Genomic DNA, 15,091 nt, shown 5'->3' with positions numbered 1-15,091 from the left:
ACACTGGACCTGGAGCACAGTACTGCAGACACCATTCTTTCAGGTTTGCAACAACATGCGTCCATTGGTGAAAATGTTAGTTGATGTTTGTAATTGGTGGGAAGCTGTGTGTTATGAATGAATAACTTGGATGAGAAGTAATCATGCAGATGGAGCAGAGTGTATTACAGAAAATAGTTTGCATAGCTCCAAAGATAGCACTAATTTGATTATCACACAGTTTCTCTCTAAATGAATGGCTGTAGCTGTGCATATGCTCCGTATAATTAGCCTGGGCTAGGATATAGACTGAGACGATATTAACGGGTATGGATGGAACTTCATAGTGTCTTTCAGCCCTTTTAACCTGTGAACATGTGTAACAGTGATAATTTATTTGTATTATTCCCTTTGTAAACATTCCCAGTGGATGATAACCTCGCTCCTGCTACGATACACGCCGATCCCATTGCGCCTTTGATTCATTAACGCTGCATTACAGATCTGTGGATGGCTTCTGGAATTTCAGCAGCACCTTACAGTTCTCTTCATGAGATACACCATGACATCTAGGTGGGAAAGGCAAATTAATGCCATATACTGAATCACATTTACAAGCGGCAATGAAATGGGATGCCCAGCTATTCAGGCTAATTTAGGTTCTGGAGTCGTGGATCTATTCCTGCTGAGATTCATTTGCTGATTAATTATCAGCCGCTCACTGTTGTGTGTTTTTTATTTCCCCAAAAGATAAATGCACAATGTTAGAGAAACTGTATATATACTTTCTTATACCGGCAATTTTTCATACTCCTTCCAAGTAATAGAATAAACATTTGTTCCTGCCTCATCTTGTTGTTCCACCAACAGCACCAAGAATATATCTGGAACGCTAATGGTGTAAATGAAATACTTACACATTTATTATATATACTCAAATAGACTTGTGGAGTAGGAAAATGTACAAACAAAACTGCCTGCTTTCTCAGCGGAATAATTTATACATACTTCATAATCACAATGTCTCATACTTCCCACAGTGCATAAATATTATAAAATGAGTTGTCCATTTGATTGTGGGAGATTTAATCATAGTATCGTGTAGTCTTAACTGTTTGTTTTTATTGCCTACAAGTAAGCACTAATGACTTATTGTATTTGAGATATTACAGCCTTCATTTTAACATTATAAACTCGGTACACAAACATTTGGAGGTATGTACTTGTACATTCGGGAGGTAGTTAAATAGTCAACACTTATGCTTTTTAACTTCAAAGTTATAATGCTGATTAAGATGCTTTAACATGGCTACCACATTGGCTTTATCCCATCGACATTACGCTGTCAACATGCTGCTAACATTTGACTGTCGACAGCATAAGTGTTAACCAATCCGTACCAAACCTTTTTTTTTTTTTAAATCTGATCTAGGATGGAAAAAACGTTAAAAAAAATGGATTGCATCTATACGTGGATTTTATACTGTGTCCAGTTTTACTTGACTCAAATTCAATTCGACAAGGCATCTCTCAATAAAAATACATTTTTACTAGACAGACACTTAACATATCTAAAACACATCATATATATTTATTATAATATAATTTTTTTTTTTTACATGAAAATAGCTTGCAATAATACCACTTTGGCTGCAATATTCAGTTTAGTAGTATTAGTAAATAGTTACCCATAAAAGTCAAAGTCTGTCATGTCACAAATCAGTGAGACTAATTAGTCTCCAGGTGTTAGTTGCTTTGTTTCCTTAATCAGCCTGTATACATGGGTTCAGATCACAAAGTTCTTAGGGGTCAATCGTATTCCGTGTGATGATCTCGCCAGTGCAAGTCATCGCGGAAGTGGCCGCACTTTACGGCAGCCCGGATTTGCCAAATTTTGATTGCAGCCCCATAGGGCAGGGAGCAAAGTTTGGCGAATTCAGGGTCTAGTTGGGCTGCAAAGGGTGCCATGTGCTGGTCCGTTGCCGGCATGATATAGGATTGTTAACTCTAAGTCTTTATATACACGCCGCACTGGTTCTGCCGTGCAGGCTTGTGGGTGAGGACAGCAGCACTCTGCTGCTTAGTGTCTTTCCTCTGACTTTAGGACAGACCCCGGCGCGTGTATTCCCACCGGTCGCTGTGGTGTATAAAGCACCAATTATCACCGGCTCTTTCCTTCCTTGTCGCTCTAGCTTTAGGTGGTGGTATTCTCTCAGTTCAGTGTTACAGGCTGACAATATGCTGCGGCAGGACGGGTATATCAGGACTTCCAGGAGCAGCCTTTGGGTAGTATTAACCCTTCTGTCGACTAGTTTCGCTCTGTACTTGGAACTTTTGAAAGACATGATGTATTACCTCTTACCCCTCTTGTCAGCTTCCCATGTCGATTCTTCTTGACGTTTTGTCGTAGCTGCTTCAAAAGATCAGCGGAGTATGTCCTGGTTTTACCCTTTTCAAGATAGTCCAGCAGCAGTACTCATTCTGCATCACCTTTCCAGCAGACAGCACTGACTTTGCCTTCTTTGCGTCCCCTGGTGTCATAAACATGTCCACATGGATATCTCTGGGTGTTAAACCCTTTATGACGAGGTAGCAGATGACTGTGTGATGAGCAATTACTTCCATTTTTTTTTTTTTTTTTAAATCTGTCATCCTGTCCATGTCTGTAAAATAAAAACCGTTATTAACTTGAAACTTGTTATGTAATCCTAAAATGTTCAACCCAATGTGAAAATAACAGTTTAGCACATTTCATTGTACCTTAGGCCATGAACTTCACCCCTCGTATGTTAATGTGCATGTAACGCATTATTACTGAAAAGCATTTTAGCCTCGGCCAGCGGTGTTGCTCATAGGTCACAACCTACAGGAATTGGGTAAGAGAAGAGGATGTGTCCAACCCTACGCTGGTTGACCAGAACCACAGTTTGTGTATTTCCTTTCTGGCACTACTTTTGCACATGGTGTCAGCTTAGTGGTTTAGATGCTTGGATGTTTTGGTAGAGAGAGATGAGTATTTGTCCTTCATGCGGTATTTGCCATATGTAGTTTGTTACCTGGCTATGGTGCTGGCTTGGCCATGTCTCATTCTGTGTGGCTTGTGGCTCATTCTACGGTATGTCCAAGTTGAAGAATTGCCTGCAGCTTAAACCACTAAAAGCTACAACAAGCAGTGTAGTACACTTAGCAAGTGTGATTAATAATTGTACACGAACAGATGATGTCGAGGGCAGACTTCACTGCAATAGGGAACCAGCATCATCCTAATAGCTTTCTATATGTCTGTACATGTCACTGTCAGCAGTGTGTTTCTATATATCCGTTGATGACATACCACTATGATAAGAGGCCTTAAACAGGACCTGTCACTTCAGAGTTATCGCTCTATTCACTCCTTGGCGGCTGTTGACGCGTTCCAGTGAAGCTGAACACAGCCGTCCGGGAGCTCGTTTATGAGAGCGTTATCTAAATTCCTGAAGAGACTACCTCATCCAGTTTCTCTCTGAGGGCTGATTTCCATCTTTTACTTATGCACAATTTATAAGCTGCGCCTAAGTTGTAAAGGTGAAAGAAATAGCCTGCATGTTACATGCAGCCGAGAGATTTCAGCAACCTAGCCTCTAGATTTACTATTGCCGCTTTAAATCTAGCGGCTAAGCCGCTGAATTTGTGCCGCTGCTTGCAACTTGCAGGCTACTATTACGTTTAACCTTTAGTGTACAGGGCCTTTATCTGTGTGGTATCTCAACGGAACTCAAAATAATGAAGTACTTTTTCTATATGTCTATATTGTAATTCCTGATCATGGTCTAGTGTCTGTCTTTAGGAAACCTGCAGACTGTGTAATATACCAGGCCAAGATTACAGGCTACTCTAACCACACAGTCCCTCTACTGCCTTTTACATGTTTTCCCACAAAATGTACCATGGTGTAATTCGTTATAATATGACTAGCTGTTGCCCGCGGCATCGCCCACGATGAAATAACTTCTGCCAACATGTTTTTTAATTTGAGGTGTTCTAGTTGTAATGCAGTGCTTAGGGGCCCTGTCACGGGAGTGTACCACTGCAGCGCTATACAGACTAGTGGCAGCAGCGTCCCCACCACTCACACCAATGTCACTGTGTGCCCTTGCTATGTAGCCTATCCTATTCACCCACCACTCACGGTGTGCCCCTTGCAGACTGCTATGTAGCCTATCCTATTCACACACCAATGTCACTGTGTGCCCTGTGCACAGACTGCTATGTAACCTTTCCTATTCACCCACCACTCACACCAATATCACTGTGTGCCCTGTGCACAGACTGCTATGTAACCTTTCCTATTCACCCACCACTCACACCAATGTCACTGTGTGCCCTGTGCACAGACTGCTATGTAGCCTATCCTATTCACCCACCACTCACACCAATGTCACTGTGTGCCCTGTGCACAGACTGCTATGCAGCCTATCCTATTCACCCACCACTCACACCAATGTCACTGTGTGCCCGGTGCACAGACTGCTATGTAACCTATCCTATTCACCCACCACTCACACCAATGTCACTGTGTGCCCTGTGCACAGACTGCCATGCAGCCTATCCTATTCACCCACCACTCACACCAATGTCACTGTGTGCCCTGTGCACAGACTGCCATGCAGCCTATCCTATTCACCCACCACTCACACCAATGTCACTGTGTGCCCTGTGCACAGACTGCCATGCAGCCTATCCTATTCAAGTGAACATGGGCCCAAAGCACCTCTCCCCCATCTCCCACCCCTTACCGGCCGCACGCATGGTTCCACACCGGTCTCTTGGATTAATGTCAATAAATTTTATTTCTTAGTTTGCATGAAAATTAGTTCAGTAGTTTTTGCACCAACTTGGGAAAAACAGACACAACGGTCTTATTAGTATAGATTATATTTCAATTAGCATCTATTGTAATATCATTAAGGACTGTTATATAAAACTGCACATTTAGCGTTTGACTGCATCACTTTCAGTTACTATGAAGTGTTAGTCCTGCGTCATATGAAGTATTAGTCCTGCGTCATATGAAGTATTAGTCCTGCGTGATATGAAGTATTAGTCCTGCGTGATATGAAGTGAGTATTGTGAGGGTTTTTTCTTTCGGAGGGTTTAGGGATTAAATAAATGTATATCCCTTTTTGGTTTGAGCTGCCTGAAGCATGCAGCGTCATTAAACTACATCAGTTTCTCACTCATTAAGAACACACAGAGCTATAGGCTAGTGTATATTGTCAGATCAGACTTTCTTATTGTTCGGTGGCGTGATGTGAAGGTTCACTGCACAACGCTGCTATTCCAATGCTGCCTGCTAGCCTTCTCTATCGTCTCTGTAATGGAGCGCAGTACTTGGCATCTATTACATCTGAAAGGTAAAGGTGTGTGAATGCAGCCTGAATATTAAACGCTCTCCTGACATATACTGTAGTGACTGAGGGTAGCTTTACATCTGGGGTTTGCTATAATTGTGAGTGTCATACCGCTATATGAATGAAAGAGTTGTCATTCCAAGCAGTACATGTTTAGCCATGACTTCTCGTCAGAGGTTGGTGATAATCTGCTTAATAATAAGCTCTGCTGATGATAAAGCAAGAATGTGGGGAGCAATGAGTTATGCTGAGAGTCCATTTTCACTGGCGCAGCTGCAGTAACAGAATTGCTGCCTGAGCAGAATGTTACACAGGGTTGTCCAATAAAATAAATAGGTAATCAGAATGACGCTCTGTTATTAACAACCGAATTTCATTTGTGCCGCTAACTCATTGACTTCAGACCATATAGTTCCACCCAAGTCCCTGTTTGCTGCATTTAAAATGTTTCAGTATCTGCTAGAACTTTGTCCACTGAGCCTGTTGAGATTACGTTAAACCCCGCTGAAAACTGTAGACCCCCGTACCAATGTGTCCAACTGCTGCTTGCACTGCTTACATTTTTTGCGAAGTCCATAATCCCCCGGCCCCCACCATTTTCATTTTTTTTTCCAGAGTCTTTACACAATCTGCTGCTAGTGGTTAGAAGCGTATATTGAGCACTAAACCGACATCTAGCTTATTTAGTATAGAAAGTCTGGATATGTTTTTTGGGCACTACCACCTTTACCAGTTTCATAGCAGTTGCGATTTGGTTGCATCATGATCCCCTGAAAATGTTGTGTGTAGCTTTAGAAGTAAAGAGAAAAATATTTTGTTGTAAGCAGCGTCGTTTTCCGTTTGCCTGAAGGTAATGACCAGAATATTTACTTTGTTCTATTTGTGCATAGTATTTCCCACTTAGACCTAGAAGTAAAGTTGTTATTAAGTATTCAATTTTACATCTTTTTGGGGGCAATGGGTTGGTTCCTTTTACCAAAGGAGACTTTGAAGAGTCACAAAGTCCTCCTTTATTTTTAGCATGAATACAGGTGTGTCCTCATACACTATTGCTGAATTTTCGCCAAACAGCCCCCCTCAGTGTACCAGGTCCCATGTGTCACATTGCGAAGCGATTAAGGCGACAGGAGACTGCACTGATAACTTTGATATGTGACACTTGTATATTTGCTGTATATAACTATGGTATAAACCACGGCTCTGACTGTGAGATTCTCAATACACCAATATACTCCCCATGGCACCTGCTTGCTGTCTGCATGGGGACGTGCGGTGATGACTTAAGAACGGTTGGGTACAGGATGCCGGTGCTCAGGATCCCGGCATACGGAATCCCGACACTAGCATACGTACGGAAAATGCTTCGCTAGGTAATGGCTAGATCATTTGTTAATACGACAGAATCAGGTAATAAAAGTTGTGTGTGAAACATAACCGGCTAAGCCATGCCCTTTTATGGTTTTTGGGGATTTTTTTGTTGTAACGTTTGCCAATTTGTAAGTGCGATGATATATTTGGCCATGGACTCTGCAGCAAAATGGACCGTTTCCAGGGGGTATTGCAAGCTGATCCCCTATAGATGCAAATGATAATGCACTATTATTCCGCCTCACAGTCTCCCAGCCTCCCGCCAATCAGTGGCGTTGTTTTCGAGACGCAAACCTGGTGCTGATTGGCTGGGAGTTGCAAGCCTGTAATCGACCTGTTGGAGAAAGTAGGTGTGGGAAGAGCACCCATTATGGCAGCAGCCTCACGTGTTGTGCGCCCTACCTCATTATGTAATAGCTACGTCACACAGCCATGCGGCCAATCAGGAGCCGAACTGGGCAGAATGTAAACAGTGTCCGCACATGGCTAGGCTGCCTTGTCCATGTGAATAGTGCATAAGAACAGCAGCCGGCGGCTCTCACCCCTATCCCACTTCCCCCGGGTCCCTGTGCCGGCTCTGTGTTCTGGTAGTTTTCTTGACAGTTTAAAGTTAGCTATACCAAAGCATTTATTATGGTTTTTGTCTTTTTGTTTGTTTGGTTTTTTCATCAAATTTTATACAGTTTTATTCCAAATTCTATAATTTATTGCTGATTGAAATCCGTCGCAAAAAAATCACATTGATGTTTTAATTAGTCTTTGAGATATTCAAAGAGCGTTCCAGGGCTAAGTAAATTTTATAAAGATTAATCCAGAGGTTCCCAAACGTCTTCTTAAAGGCTACCCAACAGTTCAGGTCTTAGGGATATCCATGTTTAGTACAGATGATGTAATTAGTACCTCTCAATATGATTTAACACCTGCGCTCAACCATGGGTATCTCTAAAACCTGAACTTTTGGGGAGCTTTGAGGACCGGGTTTGGGAACCTCTGTATTAATCAATGGGACGTATGTTCCAATGGATTTTTGCAGTTTTCTGACACCCTAATTTGTATTAATAGATGAGTGAATTAAAGGAACTGTTTTGTTTGACCATTTATGAAAACTGCTACTCCATCTCTCTCCATTCCCGAGCTCCGGGCCTGATTCAGACCCATTTGTAAGCAGCCGCTCGCTCATACGCGGCCGATGTTATGCATTTGCGTATGCATCGCAGTGCGCAAACTAGTTTGAGCGATCGGGTAGCGCTCGCTCGCCCAGCAGAGACAGACCAGTGGAATGAGTGACAGGAGAGGCCGTTTGTTGGTGGTAACAGGGGCAGGGCAGTAGTCACGGGGGAGTGGAGTTGCGAACGCAGGCGTGCCTAAGTGTTTCAGCGCCGTTGCAGAGGTGTGCATAATTAACAGGCAGCGTCATAGTACACGTCACCTGGTTGATTTTTACACAGAACTGCTCACAGTGCTTGAGGTAGGGAATAGTCAACCACAAGCGCTGCGGTCTGATCCGATGGTTCCCGATGTACCGATGGTTGTATATACTTCCTGGAGATGACGTGCACTAGTGGGCATCTATAAACATAATGTGGGCGTGCTTATGCCTTGCCGTGCGATCACCTGCCTTGATGTCACTTAGCTGAATTTGCATACGCTGGGAGCGAGCGGCCATATCTAGCGAACGGGTCTGAATCAGGTCCTCCGTCCTCAAGGCACCCTAACCATCCATGTTTTAAGGATAACTATGCTTGAGCACAAGTTAATTAGTTCCCCAGTAATTTGATTTAGCCATCTGTGTCCACGCATGTGTATTCTTTAAAACCTTGAGTGTTCGGGTGCTTTGGGGTCTAAGTTTGGGAAACACTGATACCCAAATCACACCCGGGATGCAGCTCAGTGTGAAGGGGTCCCTGAAAAAGAACCCCGGTCCAGTGACCTGGGAATCCAACCCGGTAATGCGAGCAGGGTTGGACACAGGAACAACCTGGGTCACTGTACAGTGTGAATGGTCTGACCCCTGGTCTTGCCTAAAGTGAGCAAAATTGGTGGCTGTGGAGCAATCAGCATCCACTTTTTATGACATCACAATTTTAGGAGGACAGACTCTGGTTCAGTGTGAACGGGGCCTACCCGGTAATAATCCGGGTCGAAAGTGCAGTGTAAACTGGGTCTGACCCGGGTCTCACCCAGGACTGACCTATGTACAAAATCGCGGGTCGGACCCGGGATTTTGTTGTGAAAGTGGATATGAATGACCATTTTACGATTTTGCTTTTATCTTTGTTTTTCTCTCTAATCTTAGTGTTAGTTTTCCGAACAGAATGCAACTTGAATATTCCATCAAGGAAATATTGCTGCAGGGTATCTGATGTTCCCTATGTGATGCCGTTGTGTGATGTACACAAAAACCGTAATGAAATGTATGGTGCTGGTGTGCCTGCATCCTTTCTATGCACTTACCTCTGTGCTATGTATTTCCTTCCAGCTAAAATGCTCTGAGTCTGACAAAACAAATCACACACACAAATAATAACATGGTTCTTGCTTTGTTTTTCTCTTCCCATGTAGTGAAGCTGTGGTCCACCAACTTGGATAATTCTGTTGCTAGTATTGAAGCCAAAGCCAATGTATGCTGTGTTAAATTCAGCCCTTCTTCCCGCTATCACCTGGCGTTTGGCTGTGCTGGTAAGTCACTTTTCTGTCACTTCATATTTAATATTCAGTCCTATGTTCATATTCTTCTGTCACTTAGGGGGCAATTCAGTCCCGAGCGATGTGTGTTCCCAGTGAGCAGTTGCGCACGTCTCCGGGAATTACTGTAGCTCAGCGTTGCTGATTTCCCTGCACTCTTATGGGGCACAAGGAAAAATCTTCAATTGTTTGTGGTCACGACGGGCCTGCAAAACCGAAGGTACGTCGGCATCTATTGATTATAGTGCAGAATTGAATTGCCCCCTCAGTGTACGTTCTGCAGTTAATTTATAGACGGCAAAATTGATGATGCGCCTTGTTTGCCGCTGGGGCACATAGGATTGTGGAGCAAAATGAGTCTTTTACATTTCGTCTGTTTTTATTAAAGGTGGCAAATGTGTCTGTAATTGTTTCTCTGAGGGGCTGGTCCCATTGAGCATGATGTAGGCCTTTGTCCGAGATGTACGTCTCTAGGCGCACACTGCAGTGTTTTATAGGTAATATCCGTGCATCAATGGTTTTTGGGATAATGAAGGTGAGCTGCACTGGCCTAGAATTCCCATCTGAGTTACTCTAATGCCATACAGTATTTTGACCTAGTGCTCTATACCTTCAATCAGCATTGATCATATCATGTAGGTGGCCCTTAGTGGCATTTAATTAGAGTTTTATCAACAGAGTACTATTTGCAATTGTTTTGTATTTGTTTTTCTCCTCCAATTTCACATCGTATTTAGTGGTGCTGAATTAGATATTTATCAAAACAAACTGCCACTTACATCTTATGCTAGTGATTAATAGATTGGCGATTTAAGCTGCATACACACGTAAAGATTTTCTGTCCAACCATCCAACTAGATGATTGGATGGAATGAAAATCTGGTAAGGTATGGGAGTAACTGATGATCAGCAATTTGCTCCTAAATGCCAGAAAACAGATGAAAATGGTCGTCAGACAAGTTTGTTAAATGTTTGATCTAAACAATTTGTTCAAACAACAGTTTTTGTCCATTTTCCAGTGTTTGGGAGCAAATTGCTGATTGTCATTTGCTTTCATACCTTACCAGATTTTCATTCCAACCAATCAGCTAGTTGGATGGTTGGACAGAAAATCTTTGTGTGTGTGCAGCATTAGAGTGCTGTGTGCAATGTAATACAAAGTTTCACATAAATGTGCAATTTGTAATCTCAACCATCCCAAACATTCCTCACTCATGTTTTTTATTTATGGTTTGTGTTTTCTTTGTTTTTTAAGGAACTAGAGCTAAACAAAGCATCTTGAATGAAACACTGAAACATTTATTCAGTTGAAGTGTTAAAGGGGTAGTAAGTTGGACCTTTGCATATAATTTCATACTGCAACTCCTAAAGATTTGTCTGTCTTGGCACATTGAGGAATAATTTTAGTTTTGTGAAGCTGGGTACCTTGATGTTGGATGGGGGTGTACCATTGAGAAGCTCCTGAGCTTAAACAGGTGTTTTGCTGTGCATGTCGGGTTAACTTCATATAGGAGGTCAATTGCAGGTGATTGTCTAGACTCAATGATCTAGTCTTCAGCCTACAAAATGGCTGCTTTTGAATGTGTGTTAGCAAGGAGTATAGCTTTGGTAACACGGGCTGTATAGACTTGCTGACCCAAATGTGGCTTTGTATGGGTTACCATTTCAGCTGATGTCAGACTTTCTGTGTTCAGAGATCGCTGTATGTTTTTTCTTGATGGCTACAGTAGTGTTCATTCTAGCACCCTGCATGTAATCGGTGAGGACATATTTTAATTTCGAATGAAAAATGTTATACGTGACGTATCGCTACAGCTAGCTTTAGTGATGCATCACGTCCAAAAAGTTGCCCTTCAAAATTATAATATGCCCTTCTCACTGACTACATGCAGGATGCTAGAATGAACACTAGCTACAGGTGACTGGTTTAGACCTCTAGAAGCATCCTTTTCTAATGTCTTATAGCTGTGTCACTTCTGAAAGGTTATTGCTTTCCATTGAAGGCTCTGGGTGTAGTTTATACAGCCTAATGGTTAAGTTTATGTCAGTTGATGGATAAAGGCGCTTGTCTTTTGTGGTCTATGATTATGTTGCAAGTACATAAATGCTGCAATCTACAGAGGTGACTGGCTGAGAGTGTCTCACCAGTACTGTGCAAATTTGTCAAATATGGATTGGGCCCCCGCCTTGTTCAGAGAGGGAACTCTAGCTGTTACTGTCTGTCTTTTGTGTTTCCTCTTGCAGTGGAGAGGGCTGTCTGCTGTGACTGTCTTTTTTTGACAGCTACTCAAATAGTTTGGATGGAGTGTGCTTTACATCTATTAGCTGATTTCACCGCTTTGCTCCTGCCTAGTCAGCTGAAGCAGACTGCACATATATACGTAACAGCCCAGGATTACATGTTGAGCCTTTGGTAAAAGGATGGTTATTCACAGAAACTTCATACAGGTTGAGTCTCCCATATCCAAATATTCCGAAATACGGAATATTCTGAAATATGGAATTTTTTTGGCATGACTGAGATAATGAAACCTTTTGATTTTTGATGGTTCAATGTACACAAACGTTGTCTAAGGCACAAATTATTAAAAATATTGTATAAACTTACATTCAGGCTGTGTATAAGGTGTATGTAAAACATAAATTAATTTAATTTCTGTACACAAACTTTGTTTGAGCCACAAAATTATTGAATATATTGTATAAAATGACCTGCAGGCTGTGTGTATAAGGTGTATATAACACATAAATGCATTCTGTGTGTATATTGGGGTCCTATTCCCAAGATATTTCATTATGGTATGCAAATATTCCGGATTATTCAGTTATCCAAAATACTCCTGGTCCCAAGCATTTTGGATATGGGAGACTCAACCTGTACTACTATCAGTATTTGTGTTTAGGAGTTTGACTATTATTCTAAAGAATTTAGGTCGGTATCTGGTCACGAATTAGTAGGTTATCACCTTGTTTCACCTAGTACAGCTGCCAATAGTGTAAGGTTAAATCTTCTAATGCAGCACTATAGTTTGCTGATACTGAGCCTTACTAAATCCATTGACTGTCAGGTCTGCAGTAATCACTGTAACAATGACAGTTACATGCAGTTTAATCCCCAGAAATGTGTTTAAAAGATTTTGCAACATGGCTGCTGAAGTTAGCAAGATAAATAGGCGTTGGAAGAATTTGTGCGCCAGATACTCATACAGTGTTTGCCTGTGATATGTTATAGGTTTTCTTATCAGCACTTCTAAAGGGGTAGCTTAGATTACCCACAAATGATAGAATGTGACCAGGTGAGTATTGACTTATCTAGTATTGTCAGTATTCCAAAAACAACTGACTGCAAAAACATATACAAATAGATACAATGGTGTATTATCCCAATAAATAAATATATATAATTTGCAAAAACCCAGTGTTTATGAAATGTGAAAAGTGATCTTTATTCTAAGTAGTGTAGATAAGGTTCTTAGATGTAAGAGTTCCATGCCACCTTGTTAGATGAGGATAAAAGGGAGGCAATCGGGAAGCCGACTGCCTAAATACCGGCAGCCGGCTTCCCGACTGTCTTATCCCAGCAAGGGTGAAATGCCAGGCGTCTAAATGTAGACGCCCGCATTTCCCCGACGCCGGTCGTTCGTAGTGATGCCGGGCGCCGCGAGCAGACAGCCGCGGGGGGGGGGGGAGGCTTAGGTTTAGGGCTCCCGGGGGGGACTTAGGGTTAGGCACCCCCCCGGGAGGGTTAGGGTTAGGCTAGGGGGAGGGAGGGTTAGGGTTAGGCACCCCCGGGGGGGACAGGGTTAGGCACCCCCCGGGGGACTTAGGTTTAGGCAGTGGGGAAGGGGGTGGTTAGGGTTAGGCACTTGGGGGGGGGGGGGGGGGAGTTAGGGTTAGGCACCCCTAAGGAGGGTTAGGGGGGGTTAGGTTAGCAGATACTTACCTAGCCACGATCGGGATTTCCAGCGCTGTCGGGCTTCCGCTGCGTCGCACTCTGCTCCTGTCGGGCTGCCGCTGACGGGAATTGCATGGCCGGCGGTATTTCATACCAATTCCGGATAAAATACCCTTACTTGAAATTAAAAACTTTTGGGCGTATCAGCATGTATTAGTGGCCCTCCTTCCATATTATGAAAGATATCTCCCACATATGCCATACAACTGACTAAAGATCATCTAGTGCAACATTGTATGTGACTAATGACGTTTCATGTACAAGTATCACACTTACAAATAATAAAAGTATTTTATTTATTTTAAATCAATTTTTTATTGAAACACTATATAATATACAGAACAAAGATAATTGTTACATTTCAGTTCAATAGCTGAAAAGAAAATAATAGAAGAAATAGTTCAAAATCATCACAGTAATACATATGTTCAGCTAATATTATAACTGACTAATTCTACCACACATTAATAAAGGTCCCAGTGATGTTCTCATTTCAATTCTACCGAAAGTGGGAGATAGGAGTCATGAGGCGAGGCAGAGAACCCTGCAGGCCCTACCCAAAAATAAAATAATAAATTGATATAAATATATACCCTTATTTCGATACTTTGATATCCACAAATACATAACATATATAGAAGTGTACAGACACATCCCTCTATAGACTCTTATAAAAATTCCAAAATTATTGGTGGATCATTAGATATTTCACGGAGGTTATACCATTGAGTATTCCTAAGTGACGCATGGATATGTTTCCGAATATCAACAGGCAAGATTTAAATATATCTCTCCCATGTGTCAAAATTTGTAGGGACCCGGACTTCCTTTTCTAATGTGGTTTCCATCCATTCCATGTTAAACACATGAAAGAGCTTCTCCTTAAATAATTTCAAAGTAGGAGAGGAGACACTTATCCAGGCTTGTAAGATGGCTTTGCTCGCTACTGCACTGATTATCAGTAATAATTTTTAATGCACCTAGACTTTGCTCCTACCAGAATTACAGCAATTTAGGGCACATCAATATGTAAAAAGCCAGATGGTGTTTTAGTCCTCCCCGCTGCGATGTAATACCGCCGAAAGAACTGCAATCCATGATTGTGCAACAAACGGGATCCCTGCTGCATGACTTGACACTTTTCGATTACGTCATCTTTTTCACAAGGCGTGAGTGAGCCGCCAGGTCCCGTGTGACACGACTTGTGCCGAGAGAACAGTAGTACAGATGTGCCTCATACACCCAGCCTCATTACGCCATACAGTTGAAAAGTGTGCAGGCAGGCAGCGGCGATTTTGTTTCTTGCACTATCTGGGATTGTCGTTCTTTTGACGTCATTCCATTGTAGCAGGGAGGACTAAAATACCATTGTGGCTCTGTGCATATTGATGTCTCCTGAATAGCTGCAAGTTTGGGAGGAGCATGATCTGCCTATATGCTTTTAATACTTTTACTGTTTGTAAGTGTGATACAATGTTGCACTAGATCTTTCTTACTTTGTTTATGGTATATGTGGGAACATTTCCTCCATGATATGGATAGTAGGACCATAAAGATATGCTAATATGGCCAAACTTTTTAAACTTCAAGCTAAGGGTATTTTATCCTTTATCGTAAAAGGTGGCGTGGAAATCTTAAATCTAAAAATCTAATCTACAATATGTTTTTCTCATTTCATGAACTCTGTGTTTTTACAATTTTATATATATTTTAG

General features: G+C 42.0%; 1 protein-coding gene across 5 annotated transcripts in view; it reads left to right on the top strand.

Annotated features, from left to right (window-relative positions):
• The window catches only part of COP1 (COP1 E3 ubiquitin ligase), a 177,065-nt gene that overhangs the window by 109,190 nt on the left and 52,784 nt on the right, over positions 1-15,091 (top strand). For all 5 annotated transcript variants that reach the window (XM_088461879.1, XM_088461878.1, XM_088461877.1 and 2 more), the window contains one exon: positions 9,300-9,416. In XM_088461879.1, the coding sequence (XP_088318005.1) occupies positions 9,300-9,416 (117 nt within the window). The remainder of the gene's footprint in view (positions 1-9,299; positions 9,417-15,091) is intronic.

Source organism: Taudactylus pleione, unplaced genomic scaffold (genome assembly GCF_031769625.1).
Source record: "Taudactylus pleione unplaced genomic scaffold, aTauple2 ptg001123l, whole genome shotgun sequence".
In the NCBI taxonomy this organism is placed as follows: domain Eukaryota; kingdom Metazoa; phylum Chordata; class Amphibia; order Anura; family Myobatrachidae; genus Taudactylus; species Taudactylus pleione.
The sequence above is the reverse complement of the archived record's forward strand: the minus strand, read 5'-3'. Positions and strand labels throughout refer to the sequence as shown.